At 43.1% G+C, this 23411-nt stretch overlaps 1 protein-coding gene across 1 annotated transcript in view; it reads left to right on the top strand.

Moving 5' to 3' along the window:
* Positions 1 to 23411, top strand: part of UNC80 (unc-80 homolog, NALCN channel complex subunit) — a 221874-nt gene that overhangs the window by 37547 nt on the left and 160916 nt on the right. The window contains 13 exon segments of the mRNA XM_044431977.1: positions 212 to 351; positions 3977 to 4238; positions 6640 to 6774; positions 8044 to 8260; positions 9134 to 9253; positions 9801 to 10069; positions 11747 to 12050; positions 12105 to 12175; positions 13592 to 13741; positions 14875 to 15022; positions 15171 to 15319; positions 16289 to 16458; positions 17200 to 17301. Of these exon segments, the coding sequence (XP_044287912.1) occupies positions 212 to 351; positions 3977 to 4238; positions 6640 to 6774; positions 8044 to 8260; positions 9134 to 9253; positions 9801 to 10069; positions 11747 to 12050; positions 12105 to 12175; positions 13592 to 13741; positions 14875 to 15022; positions 15171 to 15319; positions 16289 to 16458; positions 17200 to 17301 (2237 nt within the window).

Raw genomic sequence — 23411 nt, 5'->3', positions numbered from 1 at the left:
AAATAAAGTTTAACATAATGGTATTTCAGAGAATGGGGGTAATAGTTTGAGCTATGCAGTCATCAGTCATTGTATTCCTTATGAAGCTTTTTTTTCTCTTTAAACTAAGGTCTTGCTCTGTATTCTGTATGCTTTTCTGGAATTCTCATATTCCAGAAAAGCAAATTATACATTTTATGTGTATTTCTTTTTGTGAAAAAAAAATCTACAGGGACTGCAGGTAGTGTGTGAAACAGCCCAGCCAGACTCCATGCCTCTGAAGCCTGCTTTTTCAGGCTGTCACCGTGGAAACTCCATTGAGGGAAGTGTCTCATCCCAAGCATCCCAGGAGAAAGGACCACCATATCCTAGGTACAATTCAATTTGTAGAGGCAGATGTTGTTCCTCATCTCTTTCTGTCTTTGTCTCACACACTCATACTCACATGTGCACACTCTAGTTCATAGTTAAATAGATCTACAGTCAAATAGATTCCTGCTCTAAATGCTATGAAAGGAGACTCCCAGCTGTCTGGCTGAATTTAAAATGTATCTTTTGAAATAGATTTGGAATATGAATCAAATGTTGTAGCACATGCATTAACGTTTGATTTTTTTTTTCCTGTTACTGATCCTTCAGGACCTCACTTGACATAATGACCAGTCTCATGTGATTACAGAGGGGGAAATAGACCCTTGTGGTGTGTTCCAGGGGGATTTCCATAATCTTTCTCACCTATGTGACTTGGCTTGTCATATGAACCAGGCTAGGGTGGTTTGTTGTCATGGTTAACAAGCTATCCAGCACCCTAAAACGTTTCTGTTTTTGGTGGCTCTTTAAAGATGGCAACAGCCATGCATGCTGGGATCACACAACACAGCAAGCATCATTGCTGAGAATAATTATTGTATACCTATCCCCCAATACATTACTGGTATGAGAGTAAGGGATATAAGCCACTGTGGCTTATTTCCCCCTCCATGATCCTGTGAACAGGCCCCCAAATGTGCTTTGATAGTGGTGCCAAAGTGGTGGTGTGGGGAACAACTCTTTTGCATCCCACAGTGCTGCTCCAATGGCCCAGCAGCCTTATTTACAATTGTCCTTCTGTGAGCCTTCAGCCCATTTGCTTGTCTCTTCCTTTGCCAACTTTCATTTTGGGGCCTGGCTGCTAGCATCTCTTGTTGGAGCACTTAAGGAGAAAGTCCTTTCAACCAAGCTGAGTAAAGCTGAATGATTCAGACAAGTCAAAGACGATTTATATAAGTAACAGTTTATTTGCAAGATGCTTAGGCACACATCTTATTCTTCATGAAAATATTTTACATTATTAAATACATTGTTAAAATATTTTAAAGAAGGAATTTAACGATTCCCATTTGCTGGTCAGTTCCCAGTTGTTGTTGATTGTGCTGGATGGCCATCACACGTGATTGGCCCCATCCAGGTGGTGCCAGAATTTAAATATCAGGGCTACTCTGAGGGATGAGGCTATGAATAGCAGCTCCTAATTTCTGCTGCAGTGTATGGAGGGCACCCTTTACCAGGTCTGTCCTGGTGGGAAATGGAAATACAGATGCTTTTTGCCCAGACAAACCAGCATTATACACAGAAGGAAAAAGAAAAGCAAATCAGAATTTGCTTTCTTCTTAAATAGTACAGTTGTTGAGTTGTCCTTTCTTTTCCATTATTTAACATGCAAGTTCAAAGTGCCTGAAGGAATAAAGAACTGGTTTTTAGACAGCAAAAATGAGGCAATCAGTGTCTGAAACTGAGCTGGGCGGTCGCTATGGCAATGAAGCTGCAGGCAGGGCCTCCAGCCTGCGTCATTAATTTCTTCTCATTTGCTGAACTCATTGATCATTCCAAACTGAACTGGAAAGGGGGGGGTTGTTGCCTAGTAACAGAAAGGAAGAACTAAATGTTGTTTGCTCCAGTTACCAAAGCAGCCTCCATGGAATTCTTTTGTCCTTGAAGACAAAATTAAACCAAATTGCTACATCCTAGGGCCCACAGTCTTTGGGAAGTGCAGTAACTGAAAGGGTGAGGAAAGAACTGACATTAAAATTCAGCAGTTATTTGAAGGTTCTAGCAGTTTTTAAAAGACATTCATTTAACAAAATTCAGACTAGCTTTCTTGTAGATATGCTGAACTGTTCATTTTGACATTCCTTTACTGAATACAGTAGACAAGTCTTCCCTCCCAGTAGTTCCCCATTTCTAAATTCAGAAGGGGCCACTGAAGTTTGTAGGTCCCGTGCACAAAGTTGGCTGGGATCTCACAATGTAACTGCCTCCAGAGTGGAAATTGCAGAGAGACTCTTCCCCCTCCACTGCTACATACCACTCCCAAATCGAAAAAGAAAAGCTAGAACCAACTAGTATGGAGACAAGCTACAGGTTAGGTATGCTTTCATGCTGAACACTCCAGTTCTGAGCATTCAGGTTGACTTATTCATTATCCATTCAGAAAAGCCACATAACTCTTTTTCTAAAGAAATTCAGGAGGCGATATTCAGAGTCATAAAACAGATTTTGCAAACCAGATTAAAACAGCAGCTAAAAATATTTGCAGCTCAACAAATAAACCCCTGAAGGCAGAATTTTAAAAAATGTTCTTAATACCTTCGAAATCCTTTCCAGGTAATCCAGTCTCAGCCAAGAGAAGGCATAGCAACTTCAGTGGGGTGTGCATTTGCTTGTGACTGGCCTCAACCACATGCTGTTGCGTGTGGGGATTTTGCTCTCTTTTTCTTTCTTTTTGGTTGAGGCTTTTCTTTCTCTTTGCTTAGGTTATTGTGTTTGAGGTTTTTAACTGTTGTTTGTTCATTTGTTTAAATTGGGTGGAAGCTTGGCAATGGATTACTATGAGATAGATGCATAGTTGATTGAGTAAGCTGGTTCCGTGAGTGCTAATTAATGCCTCCTCATCCTCCTGGAGGGAGGTCTCAAGTGAAGTGCTGCAGTGCTGCATCCTAGAGCCAGTGCTCTTTGACTTGCATGTAGGGAGGGTGCTTAGCAAATGTGCAGATGATACCAAACAAGGATGATGCCCAACACCACAGAAGTCAGGATCAAGATTCAAAAGGATCTTGATAAGCTGGAACACTGGACTACCACTAACAAGTTAAAATGAAGCAGGGAAATGTAAAGGTCTTGAATCAAAATCGAAAATAGAAAAGGCACCAGTATATAGGATGGAGGAAATGTGTGTCTGTCTTAGCAGATCACAGAATGACTCAACATTGCAGTGCAGCTGCTAAAAATGCAAATACAGTCTGAGGCTGCATTAGCAGTAGCATAGTGTCCATGATATGGGAAGTAAGACACCCTCTTCAGGTGCTGGAAAAAATGGAAGGGTGGAGAGGAGACAAGAATACAGTCTCTGCCCTTTTCACCTCCAGCCTTCCCATGTTGAAAGGAAAGTTATGCTGAGAAATTGTGCCTGTGCTCAGCTGAATCAGGTTACGCTTCTTTATGCAATTGGAAATACAGGCTAATCAAGATACTTGTTTACACAAAAAAGCTATAAGCATGTTCATCTGAACATATTTGAATAGAATAAACTCTATTTTTCATTTGTATAGAAAAAACTCTATTTTTTCAGTACCTAATATGGTCAGTGATGCTATTTTAATCTGCCTTGGTCAGACTGTATTTGGGATACTGTGTCCAGTTCTGGACACCACATTTTAATAAGACATTTTTCAAACTGAGGCACATCTAGAGATTGGTAACCAGGATGGTGAGGAGTGTAGAAGTCAAATCCTATAGGAATAGTTGAAAGAGCTGGACATGTTTTGCCTGAAGAAGAGAATATTAAGGGAAGCTTTGATTGTGATCTGCACATCTGCTCAGAAACAATCACATATTTAGCTGGGCACATATAGATGTCTACTGTTTTTTGACTAACCCTCCAATTGGATAGATGTATATGCATATGTATTTAGCATCACAAATGATCCTAGCATTCCTTTCTCTTTATCATTTATGACAGGGCATCTTTGGTGATCCCACCATGCCAGAAGTCCCGATATGCCACCTACTTTGACGTGGCAGTATTACGCTGCCTGCTACAGCCATATTGGTCAGAGGAAGGCACGCAGTGGTCCCTGATGTATTACCTCCAGAGGCTGCGCCACATGATAGAGGAGAAGCCTGAGAAGCCACCTGAGCCAGAAGTCTCTCAGCTGCCGAGGCCCCGCAGCAGTTCTATGGTGGCTGCTGCTCCTTCACTGGTGAACACTCACAAAACACAGGTAGGAAGTGTGTTGCCGGGTAGGATTACTTGCAAGGGAAATATTCTCTGAAAAAAGCCCTTCTCTGCAGCTGTCCCTTTGCAGGGGCAAATTGAGTTTGACCTTCTCTACATGAGGCATTGATTGGCTGTTGATTGTCCCTCAGTCATGGAAGTTTTTATGACCTTTTATGACATCATTCCAGGCCTCTCTCATGATTTCCAGCCACTGATTGGGATTTTCTTTTAAAGCAAGGAAATCTATTTTCTTAGTTGGCACTATTATTCACTTACACAGGCCTAGTGTATTTTTGCAATTCCACTCACCACAGCACCACCTTGTGTTGTATAATGGAACATAAGGAAAATATAGAAAGGCAAAGCTTTTGTACTTGCTTGGAAAGAGGGTGTTTGAGATAGATCTTCGTGGTTGTTTTAAAATGTTGATTGCAAATGGTACAAGCAATCCTATACAGAATCTGATTCTTGGGAGAGGATCTTCTTCACAGCATGCCTCTGACACTTGGCACCTTGTCCATATTTTCCAATGGTCCTGTCATAAAACTGCCATCCTTATAATAACTTGCAACATCTTTTCTTCTGCCATTTCTATGAAAGCAACTCCTCTTTTTAGAAATGGGTAATTGTTTTCTTCATCTGATTCATTTGCCTTTTCTTCCATGCATCTCCTCCTCCTTTCCACTGCCCTTGCCTGCAAAGGAAAAATCATTCATTCTCCATTTGCATCTTAGAATCAGAGAATTGCAGAGTTGGAAGGGACCATGAAGGCCATCAGGTCCAACCCCCTGCTGTTGCAGGGCACCATCCCACTTAGATATTTCCCCACACGTACAAGTCCTGAAGGAACAGGTACAACTGACAACATAGCCTTGTTAATTGCAACTCATTTTATTAGCTTATTATGCACTGATAAAAAAATATCAACAACTGGGTCTTTACAGAAAGTATATGAGACAAGGAAGAAGCTTCAAGGGCATTTGATAAACATCCTCTGCACTGAGAATGAGTCATCAAACTGTTGTACAGTGAAAAGCAAAGCATTATGGGGACAACCATAAACAAAGCCCTTCAGACAATAATTTTATGTCAAACCAGTGGGGCCAAACATACATTGTAAAGATTAAGTGTTCATTCAATCACAAAAGAAGGAAGAGAGCTAGGCCAGGATAATTAAAGGAAAACCCAACACCCTGTTTTCCATGTAGAATCCAAGTTGCATTGTATAAAACTTCCCTTCATGCCTGAAACTCTTGGTTTGGGGAAGAAATTGATTAAACTTCTCCTTTGACCAAACAGCTTGAGAGTTTACTCCTGAGTGCTGCCTTCTGCTGCTGAGGAATTGTTTGGCAGCATGAGGGAAAGCTCATGTGGACAGCCCTCATCCCCAGTGGGTTTGTGGAAGAGAGGGGAGATTCATGCATCTCTTTGTTGTTTTTTCCACAAGGGCTGGGGTCCCTCTCTTTTTCTGCTGTAGAACCCTTTGCTTTTTCACATGCAGACAGTGACTGAAGTTTTTCCGTGTGAGATAGTGCAGGGTGGCATACAAATAGATAAGATAGGTCAGAAGCCTGCACAGAGAAGCTGTTATCTGATAGCTGAAAACTGGTTACATAATATTAGCATATTAATATCCATCAAGTTTGAGAAGATAATGCCTTAATGATAATGTTCTCTGAGGCTACAGATTATGGCTGCAGTGTCAGAGAAAAGTTCTTTGTCTGGATCCACAGAGAGGAAACAGCACTTCCATTGTCCATTGTCCATCATCTGGGGTGCAGCTTTGGGCAGGGCAATAACTGCTGTTCCTATGAACATCAGACACAATCAGCAGATTTGCTGCTCTGTTGTTGGAAAGTTAGCTTGCTTATCATATGTGCTGGTTATATATCATCCATATACTACTACTGCTTTCAGTGTTCATATATATGTAATCAAAACACAGCACCCACACACATGAGGGAGGCCTCAGCAAATTCATCATGGACATCTGAGGTTTGCAGAAATACCAGAGAGAGAGAGAGTAGGGGAACTTTCAGAACGGCCCTGTGCCAACTAACTGTACTCCATGCTTACAAAAAGCTGGCAGGCTATTCAGAGAGAAAAATCCTGACTACCCAGAAGAAGGAGAGTGCAATGCAATGGCTGAAATCCTGAACAGGAAGAACTCCATGTGACAACATTTTGTGAGGGGTTTAATTGAATATTAATAAAATTATTAAGACATCACAAGATTCCAAAGCTTTCTCGTTCACAGGAAGCAAAAAACAATATTGCTAGTGCAGGTACTGTCTCCAGGAAAGGGGAGCATGCAGTTTTGTAATGATGGTAGATCTTGTAGCTGTTTAGTCAGACATACTGATTATGGCATCCTGTTCATTGTCTGCCTTTCTGGGGGAGTGTAGGATCTCACAATGAAGTGCAATGAGGAAGAAAAATCTTTAAGCACTGAAGCTTTTGCCAAAGTGTCACTAACTAACCTACGCAGACCAGCAGTTCCAGATCTTTCCTCTGATTTGGGAATGAATATCTTTAAGAAGGTAAGAGCATGCTTTAACCTGTGACCTTAGAACAGACTCCTATTAATTTTTAGACTGAGGAAAATCTTACAACTCCCAGAATGCCGTAGTGAGGAGCCATGCTAGCTGAGCTCTGTGTAGAATTCTAAGCATGTGTAGAATTACACCGTTAATGTTCTTAATGCCTTTCAGTGTCCAGGTTTCAGGCTGCATGAACTAGAATCTTGCCACTAAGTGAAGGATGCTGACCTCACTGTACTAATGTAATGTAACTGTTGCCATCCTTAATTCCACCTAGTGTTTCTTTTTGGGAAGCAAAGCCAGGGCTACAACTGGGGCTTAAATGTAGTATGTGTCTAGGTTGAACACAGGAGGTTATCTAGTGGGGTCAGACTAGAACCAAACTAGACTTTGCTGGACAGGCATATGTGACAGTCTCCCAACTGATTTTTTTTAAAAAATAAAAAAACAACTATGATGGGCTGTGAATTTGACCAGAAGAACAGTGGAAATGGGATTGAAATCTTTCTCTACAAGCACCTTTTCTTTTTCTGAGTAAAATCCTCCTTCTCAAGATTCTCCACTTGTGGCTGAGGAGAAAAGCAGCTGAACAAAGATTTTTATCAGAAAAAAATGTTCTATAGGAAGAGTTAGAATCCTCTCGTGCATTGAAGAATGATCAATCACCACCACCTTTTGGGAGATTGTTATACAAACTCAGCAAGGGAGATTTGTTGGCATGGTTAACAAACCACTCACAACCCTAAACAGCCCATGAATTACCCACACAGGCACCTCACCTTCATCAGGTTTAGACCACAGAAGTTATGAACACAAGTTGGATTACAGAATGGGCACCCATGGGCACCTACAAACCTCACTGGCTTGTTTAAGTGACTGTGGCTCAAAATGATCATGTGAGCCAAACTGGTATGAAGAGTCCAGCACTAAAACTGAATATCCAAGAGTGCTACTGAGAAAAGCTCAGAACTGGCCTGGTAGAAACCAGAGAAAGAAACAGAAATGCACACATGTACCTGGAGGCTTTGTTTCTTCCTTTTTCACTGCTTAAACCTGCTTTACAACTATTCTAAGTTAGACTATTGGTGCATCTATCCCACCAGTCTGCTCTGATTGGCAGGAGTGCTGCAAGGTCTCAGTCAAAATAACATCAGTGGTGATAGATGCATTTCATGTGGGATTCATGAATTAGAGCATTGGCAAAAGTTCACATCTGAGCCCTTGTAACTTGTGCTGTCACCTTGTTTTCTTCCCATGTTCTTCCTGCAGTTCAAGAGTCGCAAAGAGGATCGTGAACGCAAGGGCTCCATTCCATTCCATCACACAGGAAAGAAGCGACAGCGGAGGATGGGAATGCCCTTCTTGCTCCACGAAGACCACTTGGATGTGTCACCCACTCGGAGCACATTCTCGTTTGGCAGTTTCTCTGGGATCGGTGAAGACAGACGTGGCATTGAGAGAGGAGGATGGCAAACCACTATCTTAGGTGAATAAGAACTATTACTCTAAGGAAGTGGCGCTGGTTTTTTGTTTTTTGCTATTATTTGTAGCAGTTTGAGGGTCTGATTTAGCATTTCTGTGATTTGCTTGGTTTTAATAACTCTGTTAGCATTTAGTTTCTGCCAGCAAAAGGCTTGATGTTTTCAGACAAACTTATTGATCCTGTCTCTGATACAGGCCAGATCCTCAAGCTCTTATTTCATTCATGGATTGCTGTGTCTTACAAGCAGTGCTGCATCCTAAATCCTCCGGCCACCAGCCCACTGTCACATAGCTCCTGCCAATGGTGGCAGGGTACCCAGACTTTCATGAGGCAGTGCTATTCCCATTCTCTTCTGTTTCTGATGAGGACAGCTGTCGCTCTCACCTGCCTTGTCTTTTTCACATTTCTATACTGTCTCTGTTACCCTGCCCAAAATTTGCAATTTGCTCCTGCCTCCAAAGATCACCCACCAAAATGATGGAAAATGCTGAACTGAATATTTTGGTCCAACATTACTTACAAGTGCCCCTGTTCTGCCCAGTTCTCAGGAAAAAAAGAATTATTTACATTTCTTTCCCAACATTCAGTCAATGGGGTCCTACTATAACCTGATCAATATGATTTAATACAATCCCTGGAATGTTTTTTTTCCTCTTCAAAATGGTGCCTCATTCAGTCCCTGATGCACTAACTATGACAGTAGCTCGTATATCAAATTATGGCATCAGCCAACTAAGGAAATGTCCACAGTTTGGAATCTGTATTGTGAAGCTCCACAGTAGAATGAATACCAGCTCCTTTCATTGTACCCTTATTACTATTATTACTGCTGTTTGCACTACAAACAAAATGACGCACTTCTTTCCTGTATTCTAGGGAGGTTTACCAGGAGGGGCAGCTCTGATACAGCAACAGAGATGGAAAGCTTGAGTGCTAGACATTCCCATTCCCATCATACTCTAGTTACTGATGTGCCAGACCACTCTAACAGCCATGGTAAGAGTATATTCAAAGAAAATGAGCAGCTACATCTTGGAAAATGTAAAAATGCTGAGATGTTGACTTGTACTGTACTTTTTAATTTAACAACATTAAATGAATATGCTATGACAGGTCTGATAATCCAAAATGTGCAAGCTTTTTAGTGACACAAGCACATCTGTGAGATTGTGGGGTGGCATCAACCATTCAGGCAAATGCATGCTTTCCTAGCTTGTACACCAGAACAGAGCAATGAAGTAAGTTTCTGTAGATGAATCTGGAATTCAGTAAGGATTATATGTTATTGCAGCTTCCTATGCCCAATAGCATTCCAAGACTGGGAAAAGATTTGCCAAGAAGGCAACAGTAAGTCCCTCCCAGGTCTCTCTGGATGATTAAGACACATCTGTGTGAACAGATGCATGAATCATTAGAACTGATGTTGCTAGTGGAAGACTGTAATTCTGAGAGTAGGGTCTCTATGTGGAAAATATAAGATGATGAACTCCTACCAAGTACTTTCTGCAGTGAATCTAACTCCATCTGTTGTACTTTTGCACAGTACGTTCTCAAATTTCCACCATCACAGTGGCAACTTTCAACACTACACTGGCCTCTTTCAATGTGGGCTATGCAGACTTCTTCAGTGAGCACATGCGCAAGATCTGCAACCAGGTGCCTATACCAGAGATGCCCCATGAGCCCCTGGCATGTGCCAATCTTCCTCGCAGTCTGACAGATTCCTGCATCAACTATAGTTGCCTGGAGGATACAGATCATATAGATGGGACCAGCAACTTTGTCCACAAGAACGGCATGCTGGATCTTTCGGTAAATAGCAAGGAGACAAAATAACTACTTTTCTGCTTGCAGTTGTATGGCAGAGATAAAACTCTCTCAAATATTTCCCAGGCCTTATTTAGCAGAGCATAATGATCATTCCAGTCCATTAATGCTCATTTAAACTCTCAGAAAAACAACTCAGTGTAGCATTGCACTGAGTTCAGAGTACTTTTACAGTGGTCTAGCTAAAAATGAAAGGAAAAAAAAATCTCTTCCTTAAGCACCTAGTGGCACCTAGTTTAAAAAGTCAGTCTTGGATTAATCAATATATCAATAGACACCTTCCTCCTATTTCTCACTTATGTTAAAAGTGTAAGATTTCTGATAGTATTAAGTTGACTGGTTAGCAGTTCATAGTACCTGAAACTTTGAAAGCACTGCCATTAGAAAAGTTTATCTGGCATTTCCATCTCCATGTCTAAAGAGGTCCAGAATTATATTTGGAGGGGGTGCCATCAATCAATTGCTTTTCATTAGGGGACTTGTTATGACAAAGTTCAGAAAACCCTGGGCTAAAGGATCAGATTTTTGTGAAAAGACATTTTTGTCCCTTGAAGAAATGCAAAATATGTTGCAGTTTCAACACATCTTCCCACTGGCCACTAAATGCTAGCTGCAGAGGATCCCTGTGGTACAACAGAGCCAAGGCGGACAGGGAGGAGAGTCCAGCATTTTTTGATCAGTGGGGATGCAGCTGTCATCTGCTACCTCCACCCCATTCCTATCCCTCAGCTGCTGTGAGCTACCTCTGTTGCAAGGCAAAGTGTTTTGGGGTGATCTGGTCAGGAATGGTAGTGAAGACAAATTGCTCATTAGATTTACAAAAGAGTTGCATTTGGTGGAGATAAAGACTGCTAGAGCTGGTTTTTTAATATGGACCAGTTGGCTGCCTGCACTTTTGGACCTTTCTGGAGCCATGACTGTGATGAGAGCCTGCATTTTACCATAAAGCTGTTTACTGTTATATTACTGCTTGATCCTCCTCTTTCTGTCTAGTGCAGAAAGGGCAAAAGTGGTAATTTAAGGTCTCCGTGTTGCTAGAAGAGAGACTGATGATTGCCAAACCATGAGATAATCAAGTTGCTTCCAGATGAGGCTTTGAGCATGCAATTACCTTGCATCCTTCATTGAATTTTTTTGTTGGGGGTGGGGGAAGAGCAGGCAGATAACATCTTCTTTGTGTTTTCCCAGATCTGCTTCCATCTTTTCTTTTTCTGTAAAAGAATTGTTGAGGAGGAAAAAGTGAAATAGCTGTACAGTGCCTTTGATTGTTAGGGTTAGGAGCCCTCTATCTCCTTCTGATTTTTTGTTCCCAGAGTACTCTTTTGCTCCTTATGACAATTTGTTCTGGGTCTGCTAGAAGGCAATTCTATCAGAAAACTCACTTGATGAGCCTTGACCTGCTTAGGAAGCCTTGTATAAATGGCATGCACACACACTTGATGGCCTTATAGGCCCTTCCAACAATGCTATTCTATTCTACACCTTAGTAGAGATGTAGAATAGAGCCTATCACATTTCTCCTTAATCCACGTTGCATAACACTACATATGAAAGTTCCTTGAGTAAGCACTATGGTAAAATAGCTCTTTGCTGCCAATCAGGATTTTACACTTTGTGTTTAAAATAATTCTATCTGCAACATTGTAATTTTCATTCCCCAAGGTGGTCCTGAAGGCCGTTTACTTGGTCCTAAATCATGACATCAGCTCCCGAATCTGTGATGTTGCCCTCAATATTGTGGAATGCCTTCTTCAGCTTGGTGTGGTGCCCTGTGTGGAGAAGATCAGAAGGAAAAGTGAGAACAAAGAGAATGAATCCACTGAGAAGAGACAAAGTGAAACCTCCTTTCAACTTAAAGGGGCTTTGAGTAGTTCAACATCTGGATTTGGGGCTGTCCCAATCATTGGAACTGGAGACGGTGGTGGTGAAGGAGGAGGAGGAGGAGGAGGAGGAGGTGGTGGTGGTGGCGGCAGCAGCGGCAGCGGAGGAGGAGGAGGAGGAGGCAGTGGAGGAGATGGAGATGGAGGAGGAGGTGGAGGAGGAGAAGGTGGAGGAAGACCTTATGAAAAGAATGATAAAAAAGAAGACAAGGTATGTTGAGGCTTCGTATACCAGGTCTGTATGTTATGTGGCAGCATTCTGATAGGTCCAGACTGTTGTCTTAGTCCTGTGCCATGGGTGTATTTAGGTACAGTGGTTAAAATTTTGCTTCAAGATACCTGCTGCTGTGTTCTGTAGTAGTATTACTGTCGTTTCAGTCTGAAGGAGGCTTCATTCAGTAAAGTTTGGTTCTTGGTCTCTCTCTCTCTAGCAGTGTTGTCCAGTCCGTGATAAATCTTGATTATACAGGAGAACAAAGGGCCTCTGTATAGGATACAAGCCCTTTTGTACTCTTGTACTCTGTACTTGATAATTCATACTTGTGCTAGGGTTGCACCATAACATTTCCTGGGGTAACCAGTAAGTATAGGCAAAGGACACGAGTGGGTGAATGGCTGGACAAAGATCTGGCTTGCAAGATGAAGGGAGGTTTGGGCTACATATCACTTATTTCCACCACCTCTATATCAGGAATCATGTTATCCTGAATCAGACTTTTGTCCACTGGCAGCAACTGTACAGGGTTTCAGGCAGGGCTTTATTCAGGCATACCTGGAGGTGCTGGGGCTTGAATCTGAGGCCTTCTGCATGAGTAGCAAGTGTTCTACCTCTGAGTTACAGCCCTTCTTTGAAGTTGATGGCTAAACAAACTCAGGAATTGAGATTCTGGAATGAAGACTTCTGATAATCTGACAATAGTGCTCCCCCAGGCTGGCCTTGGCTAGAAAACTCTAGGAAACTCTTTCAGGCATGTACATGGCACTTTTTTACATCGATGTGCTTTGAATACACATTTGGGAGAAAATATGCACTAATTTATTATTACTATTATTATTATTATTATTATTATTATTATTATTATTATTATTATTACATTTCTATGCCGCCCCTTGCCGAAACCTCGGGGTGGCTTACAACACAATAAAATACATTGAAATACAATAGAACATAATAAATTACCATTAAATACAAAAATACAAAAAATACACTGAGTTACAAATATAAAATTAAAATTTTCAGTATAAAATAAGTAAATAAAAATATAGGAGGAGAAAAGAGAAGGAAGAAGAAGTTGCCCTGGCCAGATCATATGTTTTAACAATTAAAATGATGTTTAAATAAAAAGGTCTTTACCTGGCGCCAAAAAACCAGTAACGACGGTGCCAGGCAGACCTCTTTGGGGAGTGAATTCCATAGGTTGGGCGCCACCACAGAGAAAGCCCTCCTCCGGGTACTTACTCTCCTAATTTCTTTCATGGAGGGTTCCCGGAGAAGGGACTCTCCCGCAGATCTCAAAGGGCGGTCGGGCATACATTTATACATGGAGTGCTGTATTTACTGCTGTTTCATAGGGAAATAGTTGCCTTATCTTTTCTTTTCCACTTTTTCAAAATGTATGGCCCTAAGGAGGAAAGTACACCAGTAAGTACCCACAGGCTGGCCCTGACAATGCTGATAAAAATTGTGAAGTCTTTGGGCTGCGCTTATGGCTGTGGAGAAGGTCACCGAGGACTCTCTGGAGATCGCCTGAGACATCAGGTATGGCAATGAAACAAGGTTGATTCCAGGACTTCATTTTTTAAATTCCAAGTTTTGTGCCACCCCTGCGTGTTAATGGCTTCCAGCATCCATCTAAGCTTGATTCTTTGCATTGAAGGCAAGTCCTTTCACCTCCAGCATCCTTAGCCATGAAGTCTTTGTTTAGCAGTACACTAGTTTAGCAGTGCACTGCAGCACTACAGAGCCCCCAAAAATCCAAGCATTCACATAGTTCATATACCTAAAGGAAGAAACCTATTTTTCTGGGAAGAAAAGTTGTACCATTCCTAACACAGACATCTATGGATGTCTAAGCATGTGTAGGATTGTGCCCTAAATGGCTTAGTCACATGCCTAGGGGCTCCCTTTGGAGAAAATTAATAAAATACTGTTCACTTTTTCCCATTTTCTGTTAAATGTGAGGACATAAAGGGGACTAGGAAGGCTTCATTTGATAGATTGTGCTCTGCAGGATTCAGTTTTGTAGGCAAAAAATATCACAGGGGCTTCCTCTGTCTGGAGCCTGGGCAGAGGCTTGGGAGAAGACAGCTGCATCCTTCAGCTGCCTAATGGATAGATAGAACATGATTGCAACCCATGGATATTTGATTGTCTAGGATCTACACCTCTTGAAGGTCTTGATGGCAGTGCGTGTGCGTGTGTGTGTGTGAGAGAGAGAGAGAACAGGAAAGTACACTAAAAAAGAATAATCTGGACCTGATGTATTGAAAGTGTTGGCCAAATGCTATCTAAATGAACAAGTTATTTACAAAGACAGAGCAGCTTCCCTCGGGCAATGCCCATTGCCTAAGAGGCACGGCTGCCTCTGAAGACAGCATGCTTGCATCCACCATGTCCTCCCTCCCTTGGTAACATGTAGAAAAAGAGAATGTATGACAAGACGTTATTGTGCTTTAGGTTTTCTTGCCCAAGTATCTCCACATGTTCTCTATTACTGCACATGACCATGGAAAATAGGCGATGATGTGTGGTTTCAGGCTTTAATGGCAGCCATGCACCTGCCACAGCTTGTTATGCCCCAAGTGTCTTTGGTGTTTTTGTGCAGTTCCCCTTCTGCCCAATTCCAAGCAACCTGTGATGTGACCAGAACCCAAGTATGTGTGATGAATGTTCTTAAAATCTCTCCATAGGCTCAAAACTGCCTCACAAAGTTGTACAAATTGGATAAAATGCAGTTCCGGCAGACCATGAGGGACTATGTGAACAAGGATTCACTCAACAATGTGGTGGATTTTTTACACGCATTGCTAGGATTCTGCATGGAGCCAGTCACAGACAGTAAGTACATGTCCTTTACAGGAGGTATGTTGCCACAGAACATAGGATCTGCTAATTTCAGAGGAATTATTGGTTCATATGTCATCAATTTTCTGGGGACAGTTTTTTCAGTTTGATAATTTTACCCTGATGATTTTGCCTTTTGCAGACAAGGCTGGTTTTGGAAATAACTTTGCTACAGTAGACAACAAGTCTACAGCCCAAAGTGTGGAAGGTATTATTGTTAGTGCCATGTTCAAATCACTCATCACCCGCTGTGCCTCTACAACACATGAGCTCCATAGTCCTGAGAATCTGGTAAGGAAGACATCTGCATTCATCCTTTAATTACTGAAGTTTAATAACATACATATCTTTAAGTTCATCATTAGCATGAGGAATGCTAATGTTACTGTGTTGGCATGAGCTTTTGTATTATTGCTGGATTGCTTGAGAGAGCATCAGATCTGTTAGATGTCCATTCAAAAAGAATATGTGGACCTCCACATTTGGTTTAACATCACTATATGGTTTTGCCTACAAGTTTTCAATTAGCACATATTTAAATTCTCAGCAAACTTGAGCTATGCCATTTTCCTTAGTGAAAATTCATTTGGGAAATAGCTTCTGGAATCTGCTGTGTAGTTCATAGGGTCTTCAGAAATTTAAATAATCTTACGTAGCACACTGAATGCTGAACTGACCTGAAGGAGTCATCCTTGTGTTGTGTGAATTGAGATTGCAGCTCTTGGAAACTCCCTTCCAGAGTGATCTTGAGTATATTCAGGCAAGTTCCACTTTGGTTCAATTCACAGTTTTTGAGAGTCTTGGTAATAAGGGTAGTAAATTAAAAATCCAATAGAATAAGTACAAGTCTCCAGATGTGGAAGAAATACATATAGGTTTATTCCTTGAAGTAGCCCTTCAAGAAGTAACTCCCCCGCCCGCTCTTGAGACTTTGACTGGTTCACACAATTTGATAAGCCATGGTGATTTATAAGCTGGGATGGCTTGCCATATTGTCTGATCCCAGCCAGGGAAATTTATCAGGTATGATAAATTGCTCCCAGATTATAAACCACCATAGCTTATTGTGTTGTGTGATGTTCCCAATATTTGAATGTTCCCATTTTGTCTGACCTCCAGAATTTAAAAATTAAAGGAGTGAAATGTTAAAAACATGATCTAGGAAAGAAATTGTTCTTCTGTTTCCTATTGTTATCACTGTAACACAACGACCTTTTGTTCCTCCTTTATTTCTTCCTTCTAATGTTTTGCATTATTTAGGGATTGTACTGTGACATCCGACAACTGGTTCAGTTTATCAAGGAGGCTCATGGAAATGTCTTCAGAAGAGTAGCTCTTAGTGCCCTTTTGGATAGTGCCGAGAAGTTGGTACCAGGGAAAAAAGCAGAGGAAACTACAGAACAGGAACCCAAACCATCAGGGAGTAAAAGGTTTGTATCTGGAGTAGAAAGGGCACAGAGATGTGTGAATAAGAAAGTGAGGCAAGGCTTACCCTGAATGCAAATGTGCCATTCCAAGCACGTCACGGAGGATCCAGCATTTGTAAGAAAAAAAAGCAGTACTGACAATGTTTGCTGTCTTAAAAATACATATAACAACTTGTTGATGTAGGAGTATCAAAAGGTGTGGTAGTGAAACACACTTAAAGATTGCACTCATGTTACATTATTCATCTGAAAGGTTGTCCTGCTAGACATGGTACATCCATAAGTCAGGTGTGTGTACATATTAATAATTAAATAGGTTAAAGAAGTCATAGGCTGTTGGGGATGAGTGGGAGAGAATAGGTGTGCTACCTGCTGCATGCTAGCCACTTCTGTGTTTAATAAACAGCCTATAATTCATAGGTTGCTGAGGATGACCTAGAATGATGAGCCAACAACTGACAGTTTATTTATTAGATTTATATCTCACCTTTTTCCTTCCAAGTAATTCAAGGCTGACACAATTCTCCTCCTCCCACTCTCAATCTTGTCCCCACAACAACAACACTGTGAGGCAGGCTGGGCTGAGAGTCTGAAGTCACCCAGAGAGTTCCATGGCTGAGTGGGGACTAGAACCCAGATCTCTGGAGTCCCAGCTCCACACTCTTAACCACTGCACCAAACTGACACTCCAGATACTATTTCCAGATAAATACTGTTACTGACTACACTGTTTTGTCTGCATAGATCCGAAGTAGGAACTGTTGTTATTGACAAAGGGCAGGGAACTTCTGCTCCTGATGAATGCCGTAGTTACATTTCGAGCCGTCCAATGCAGACTCCAGAGCAGTAAGTAAATATTTTGGAATTCTGCAGTCTATCCAGAGTACTCAAAAAATCTGGTGAAGATTCTGGTGCTTATAGATACCTTGGTCTTAATGGACATGTAACATCTTTTCTCTCTGGGGTCATGGTGGTGGTGCACATGCTTATTTTTACCTCAACAACCTTCTATATATTCAATCTTACTTCCAGCTAGCATTCCCAAGTGATCAGGTTGCATGGGAGATAATCTCCCCCTGATCCTTATTCCAATATCTCCAGATTATGTGGCCAAACTCAACTGGTAATAAGCAAACTTTATTAAGAAATCAGCAGAACAAGTCACACAGGCAATGGAGCAAAACAAAGGATAAGTAGAAAACAAGAATAAACCTATAAGCCATCTGTTTTTTGCTTAACCTGTGCCTCTGTCCCTTATGTACCAAACAAATCACCTGAGGAGTGACCTCTGTTCTGTATACACCATCTTCAGGGTTGGTTCCTGGTCTGGAGTGGTGTGGGCACATCTCTCCATGAATCCATCCTTCTCACCACAGGTTATAGCTCACAAATACTCAAACAATCACGGTGCTGGTGGCTTTATACTTGTCAGGGCCTTGCTAAGAACAGCAAGTGCACGTTACCATCTTGAATTGTTTATACAGTGCATATGTGTATAAGATAAGAGTAATTTCTGTGTCTTATTTTTGCAATAATATCTAATCAAGGCTGTAACTGCACATGCTGTCATTAGACCTGTGTACTTGCACACATTCCAATGAGACCCACACAGCTGCTCAGAAGGAATCTTTAGACACTGGCAAATAGTGCATCTGTAGTGAAGCAGGTGATTCTCATCTAAAGCGATCCACATTGCGATGCTGTTAAAGGGCACACATATTGAGGGTTTACAGCAGGGGTCTCAAACCCAACTTACCTGGGGGCCGCTGGAAGTAGAGTCTGGGTGAGGCTGGGCCGCCTCAAGTATTCCACCACCGCGGTGGTGGTGGGCCGCTCATCCCGCGTCGCTCCCGGAGGCCGGCCCGGGTGCCGCTGGCACTTTGAAGGCCGCAGGGCCCCTCCCCCGTGCCCCACCCATCCCGGCAACTGGCCCGCGGGCCGCGAGTTTGAGATCCCTGGCTTACAGAGATACAAATGTACAAGCTAGTTCAGGACGAATTAGCTGAGCAAATGGATTTGTTAGCACACCAGATGAGGATGCTCCAACTTTTGCCAAATTATGCCTAGATGGGGCAATTAGATGCATTTGTGGCAAAGCAAACAAACTATTTAAGACTGTGGGGAGGCACCTTCCCCAGACTTGAAGCATGTGTGTGCGTACGGGAAAAGCAGACTGGAGGCTATGATTTGTACTAAGAACAATACATCTTTCTATGGACTACAGTCCTTCTCTACAGACAAAAACTAGACAGATTCTCAACTTCTCATCTCAGGTGAAGAAGAATGAAAACAGGAAGACTTGATTATAGGAGGCACATTGCTCTGCAAACAAAAAGCCTAGTGATTTCAGTAGTCTTTTAGTGGTTCCAGCATGGAGCTTTTCCTTTGGGGAAAAAATCTATGGCTGGGTTTGGATGATCACCAGGAAAAGAAGCCCTGGACACTTCTCTTTTTCCTGTGAGGGTGCACACTGCACAATTTATTTAATTATGTAGGTATTGCATGGCTCACTATGTCATCCAAATCCAGCAATTTATACAGTGGGAGTGGTTTTTTGAGAGGTTTCAAAGCCACCCCTTCTATGTACCTGGCCAAGTTTGGACAATATGAGAAGCTGTGCACTGCAAAAGGTAATTGGACAAATTTATTTATTTAGTTATTTAAAACATTTGTATGCCATCATTCACTATTGCATTTCAGGATGGCTTCCATGATTAAAAGCAAAATCATAAACAAGCAATTCAACAATACAATAAAATTAAAATTAACAAACCTAAAACAAATAAATCCAATCAAACCACATAAATAAAAGTGACTGTAAATCATAAAAATACTAATTTTTAAAATAGCGATTAAATAAAAAGGTTTTAACCTGGCACCAGACAGAGTATAGGCTCAGTGCCAGGCGAACCTCACGGGAGTATTTCATAATCTGGGCGCCACCGCAGAGATGGCCCTGTTCCGATGTCTTTTTTACTTCCTTTAGTGGGAGGTTCTTGTAGTAGGGCCTCTCCTGCCAATCTTAAGGTATGTGGGGAGATAGGGAAAAGACACCATTGTGGCTTCTTTTTCCCCTATCTGTAATTGTGGAAATCCATGCTCTGAGTGATGTCAGTAGCATAACAGAAACATAGAAACAGAGTGAGTCAGAAGGGGCCTCCTGGGCCATTTAGTCTGACCCCCAGCTCCAGCCAGCTCCACTCACGACATGCCCACCATGTGCATGTCTAGCCTATCTTTGAACACCCTCACCGATGTGGCCTCAACGACCTCCTGTGGAAGCCCATTCCATACCCTTGGGGTCCTAACTGTCAGGAAGTGCTTCCTGGCATCTAAAATGAACCTTGGTTCCCTGAGCTTTGCTCCGTTGGAGCACGTCCTGCCTTCCTCTGCAGGGGAGAACAGGTCTCTACCCATCTCCATGTGACACCCCCTCACATACCTGTATGTCGCCAACATATCCCCTCTGAGTCTCCTCTTCTCCAGGCTGAAGAGACTCAGTTCCCTCAGTCTCGCTTCATACCCCATCCCCTGCAAACCAGCCACCAGCCTTGTGGCCCTACGCTGCACTGACTCTAACCTGGCTATATCCTTCCTTTAATGAGGGGCTCAAAACTGAATACAATTCTCCAGTTGTGGGCACACCAGAGTTGTATAGAGTGGTAGTAATACCTCTCTCGATCTAGAAGCCACACTTCTGGCTATGCAACCAAGGGTGGCATTCACCCTCTTAACCACTGTATCACTCTGCTGACTCATGTTTAGCCTGCAGTCAACCAGCACCCCGAGGTCCCTTTCACAAGTGCTGCTCTCCAGCCACTTATCACCTAACCTGTACTTATGACAGCTATTCCTATGCCCCAAGTGCAAGACCAAGTGCATCGGACAGTGCACTGGTCTATCCCAAAACTCCTCAGTTTCTCCACCAGGATATCATGGGGCACTTTGTCAAAGGCCTTGCTGAAATCCAGGTAAAGAACATCCACTGCATCCCCTCCATCTAGCCATCGTGAAACCTTGTCATAGAATTGCACAAGGTTTGTCTGGCAGGACCTGTTTTTGCAGAAGCCGTGTTGTGTGGCTGTCAGCCTCCCTTCCCTATCTAGCATCACTAGATCTCTCTCTATTATGAGCCTTTCCATTATTTTCCTACAATGGACGTAAGGTCTGTAATTCCCCATGTCCCTTCTACTACCCTTTTTGAAAACTGGGACTATTGATGCCACCCTCCAGTCCTTTGGAACTTCACCTGTTCTCCACAAGGCCTCAAAAATGGAGGCCAGCAGGCGTGGGAGAACCCCTGCCAACTCTCTAAGTACTCTGGGGTGTAACCCGTCAGGGCCTGGCGCCTTTGTAACTTGTGGTCTCTTGTGGCTCTTTTGGTCCCAGGATGGGGGTCCTGCTGGTCCCCCAAGGCATCATCAGCCCCAGCCTCCCTGGATGGAGAGAACCTGTTTCCCAGCTCCAGATCGGCTCCAGGAGAAGGAGGAGGCCATGCCGGTTTCCTCCTCCTGTGGGTGACATACCTCCATGTCTCCGCGGCTGCTCCTGTCGTGGCCTCTCCCTCAACCCTCTGTCCAGAGGGGGGCTGCTCTCCGGGGGGCCTGGAGAGCTCTCTTGACCCTCAGGCACCTCACCTCCTCCTCTAGCTGGTCACCAGGGCAAGTGTATCCCTGCCTCTCCTGAGGCAGAAGGGCAAACATGTCACAGCTGTCACAGTGGACAGCAACACCTGTGATTCCCGCCAAGGCCATCTCCTGGTCGGCTAGGAACTCTGCTGAGACCCTACCTTGGTCCCCCGCCTTGTCTGTCCTGCACTACTCCTCACTCGCCCAGTCCTCTGAGACAAAAACCCACACAAAAGGATAAATGAGAGGTACTGAGGGAAAAACAAAACAAAACACACAACCCCCTGCCCTGCCCCCAGGGAAGGGAGTCCCCAGGCAGCACAGGCCGCCCGGCTAAGGGATGCAGACAAGGGATGACACTGTTAGCACTGACAACGGCTGAGCACAGCCTTATGAGCCTCTCAGTCCAGTGGCCCCACCCCTCTGCTTCCACCTGGCCCCTCTAGCCTCCCTTCCTCTCCACTGCTCCTGTCCCTCTGCTCCTCTGCCCAGCTCCTACCTTGTTTTTGCCAGTCCCCTGGCCACCCTCAGCACTCTGTCCCAGCCTCTGCCTCCACTGCTCTTCCAAGAGGCAAGAGCCAAAAGGGCTTGCAGTGGCTGAGCGCAGCCTTATAAGCCTCTCAGGCCAGTGGCCCCGCCCCTCTGCTTCCTCCTAGCCCATCTAGCCTCTCTGGCCCCGCCCCCTTTCTCTCCACTGCTCCTGTCCCTCTGCTCTTCTGCCCACCTCCTACCTTGCCTTTGCCAGTCCCCTGGCCACCCTCAGGTCTCTCTCCCAGCCTCTGCCTTTCCTGTTCCACTGCTCTGCCAAGAGGCAAGAGCCAAAAAAGTGCCCTGTACTTCCTCTTTCGCGAGCCATGTGGCTTGGGAAAGAGGGAGTACAGGGCACCTTGGCTGTCCAAACCAGTACAGTTCAGAGAAAGGCTGCGATATCACAAGCTTGATAAACTGGACAAAATTCACAAACACTGGAAATGGCACTGCTTGCTAAAGGATAAAGACTAAGCTGGCCTTTCATTTGGTGTAACAAAGGAAAGTGGTCTGTCATGGTGGCTGTGCTTGCTGGAAACAAAGACAGCTACTTCATAGCAACGCATGTGAGGATCCATAGCCTTCCCGTTAGCCCAGCAGGCTCCTGGAAATAAGAAATGCAAGTGAGCCCTACAATGGGCAGACTGTAGTGGTTAAGGGAGAAATTCCTGAAAATGGGGGTGAGTGGGGGGAAACAATGCACCTTCCTTTTCTGCCTTTGAATAATTATTTGTACGTGCCTGGCTGCAATCCTATACATACTTACCTGAAAGTAAGTCCTGTACACCAAGGATACACAGATTTCTATTATGAAAATTACCTTGTGCTATTTTTGAGGTGGGTGGGAAGATATAAAAATAGATTTCAATAAATAAGTCTGAGTAAATTGGGGGACATTCCCCTAGCTGAAAAAAAGATGTACTTCATTATTCCATGATTTACAACCTGCTGTCCCATTACATTCTCACTTCCCCTTGTGTATAGTATTAAATACTCTCTGTTGCTATAGAAATAATTACATTAGATTAAATTGGAGAGGGATTGTGAAGACCAAAGACCTTCAGAAAAATCATGTTGTATAATTGGTAAATGCACTACAAATAATTACCCAGAACAAGTAAGAGAGTAAATGATTTGTGTCTAGCTTGTTTAGTTGCACATTTTTGTTTGATAAAGTTTAATCTTCCCTTCAATATTGCTCAAGCAGTTAATGCTAATTTGAATTCTTTTTAAGGTTCTCATCTAGTTTTAAGTTTGAAACATGCTCGCATGGATAATTTACCTCCTATTAAATGAGGAGCCCCTTCATGGATCACTGCCCTGCTGTGGTGAAAGGGTTTGTGTAGTGCAATGAAGCTATGAGATATGCCATGCAGGGGCACCCAAGATGGGCAGGTCATAGCAGAGAGCTCTGACAAAAACTGATCCACTGGAGAAGGAAATGACAACCCACTCCAGTATCCTTGCCATGAAAACCCCAGGGACAGTATCAACAGGCAAAGAGATAAGACGTCGGAAGATGAGCCTCTCAGGTCAGAAGGTGTCCAATGTGCTACTGGGGAAGAGCAGAGGACTAGTACTAGTAGCGCCAGAAAGAATGAAGCGACTGGGTCAAAGCTGAAAGGATGCTCAGTTGTGGATCTATCTGGTAGTGAAAGAAAGGTCTGATGCTGTAAAGAACTATACTCCATAGGAACCTGGAATGTAAGATCTATGAATCAAGGTAAGCTGGACGTGGTCAAACATGAGATGACAAGACTTAACGTCAACATATTGGAAATCAGCAAACGAAAATGGACA

The sequence above is a fragment of the Varanus komodoensis genome, unplaced genomic scaffold (genome assembly GCF_004798865.1).
Source record: "Varanus komodoensis strain SLA01 unplaced genomic scaffold, ASM479886v1 scaffold23, whole genome shotgun sequence".
Lineage (NCBI taxonomy): Eukaryota > Metazoa > Chordata > Lepidosauria > Squamata > Varanidae > Varanus > Varanus komodoensis.
This window is presented reverse-complemented; position numbering and strand designations above follow the sequence as displayed.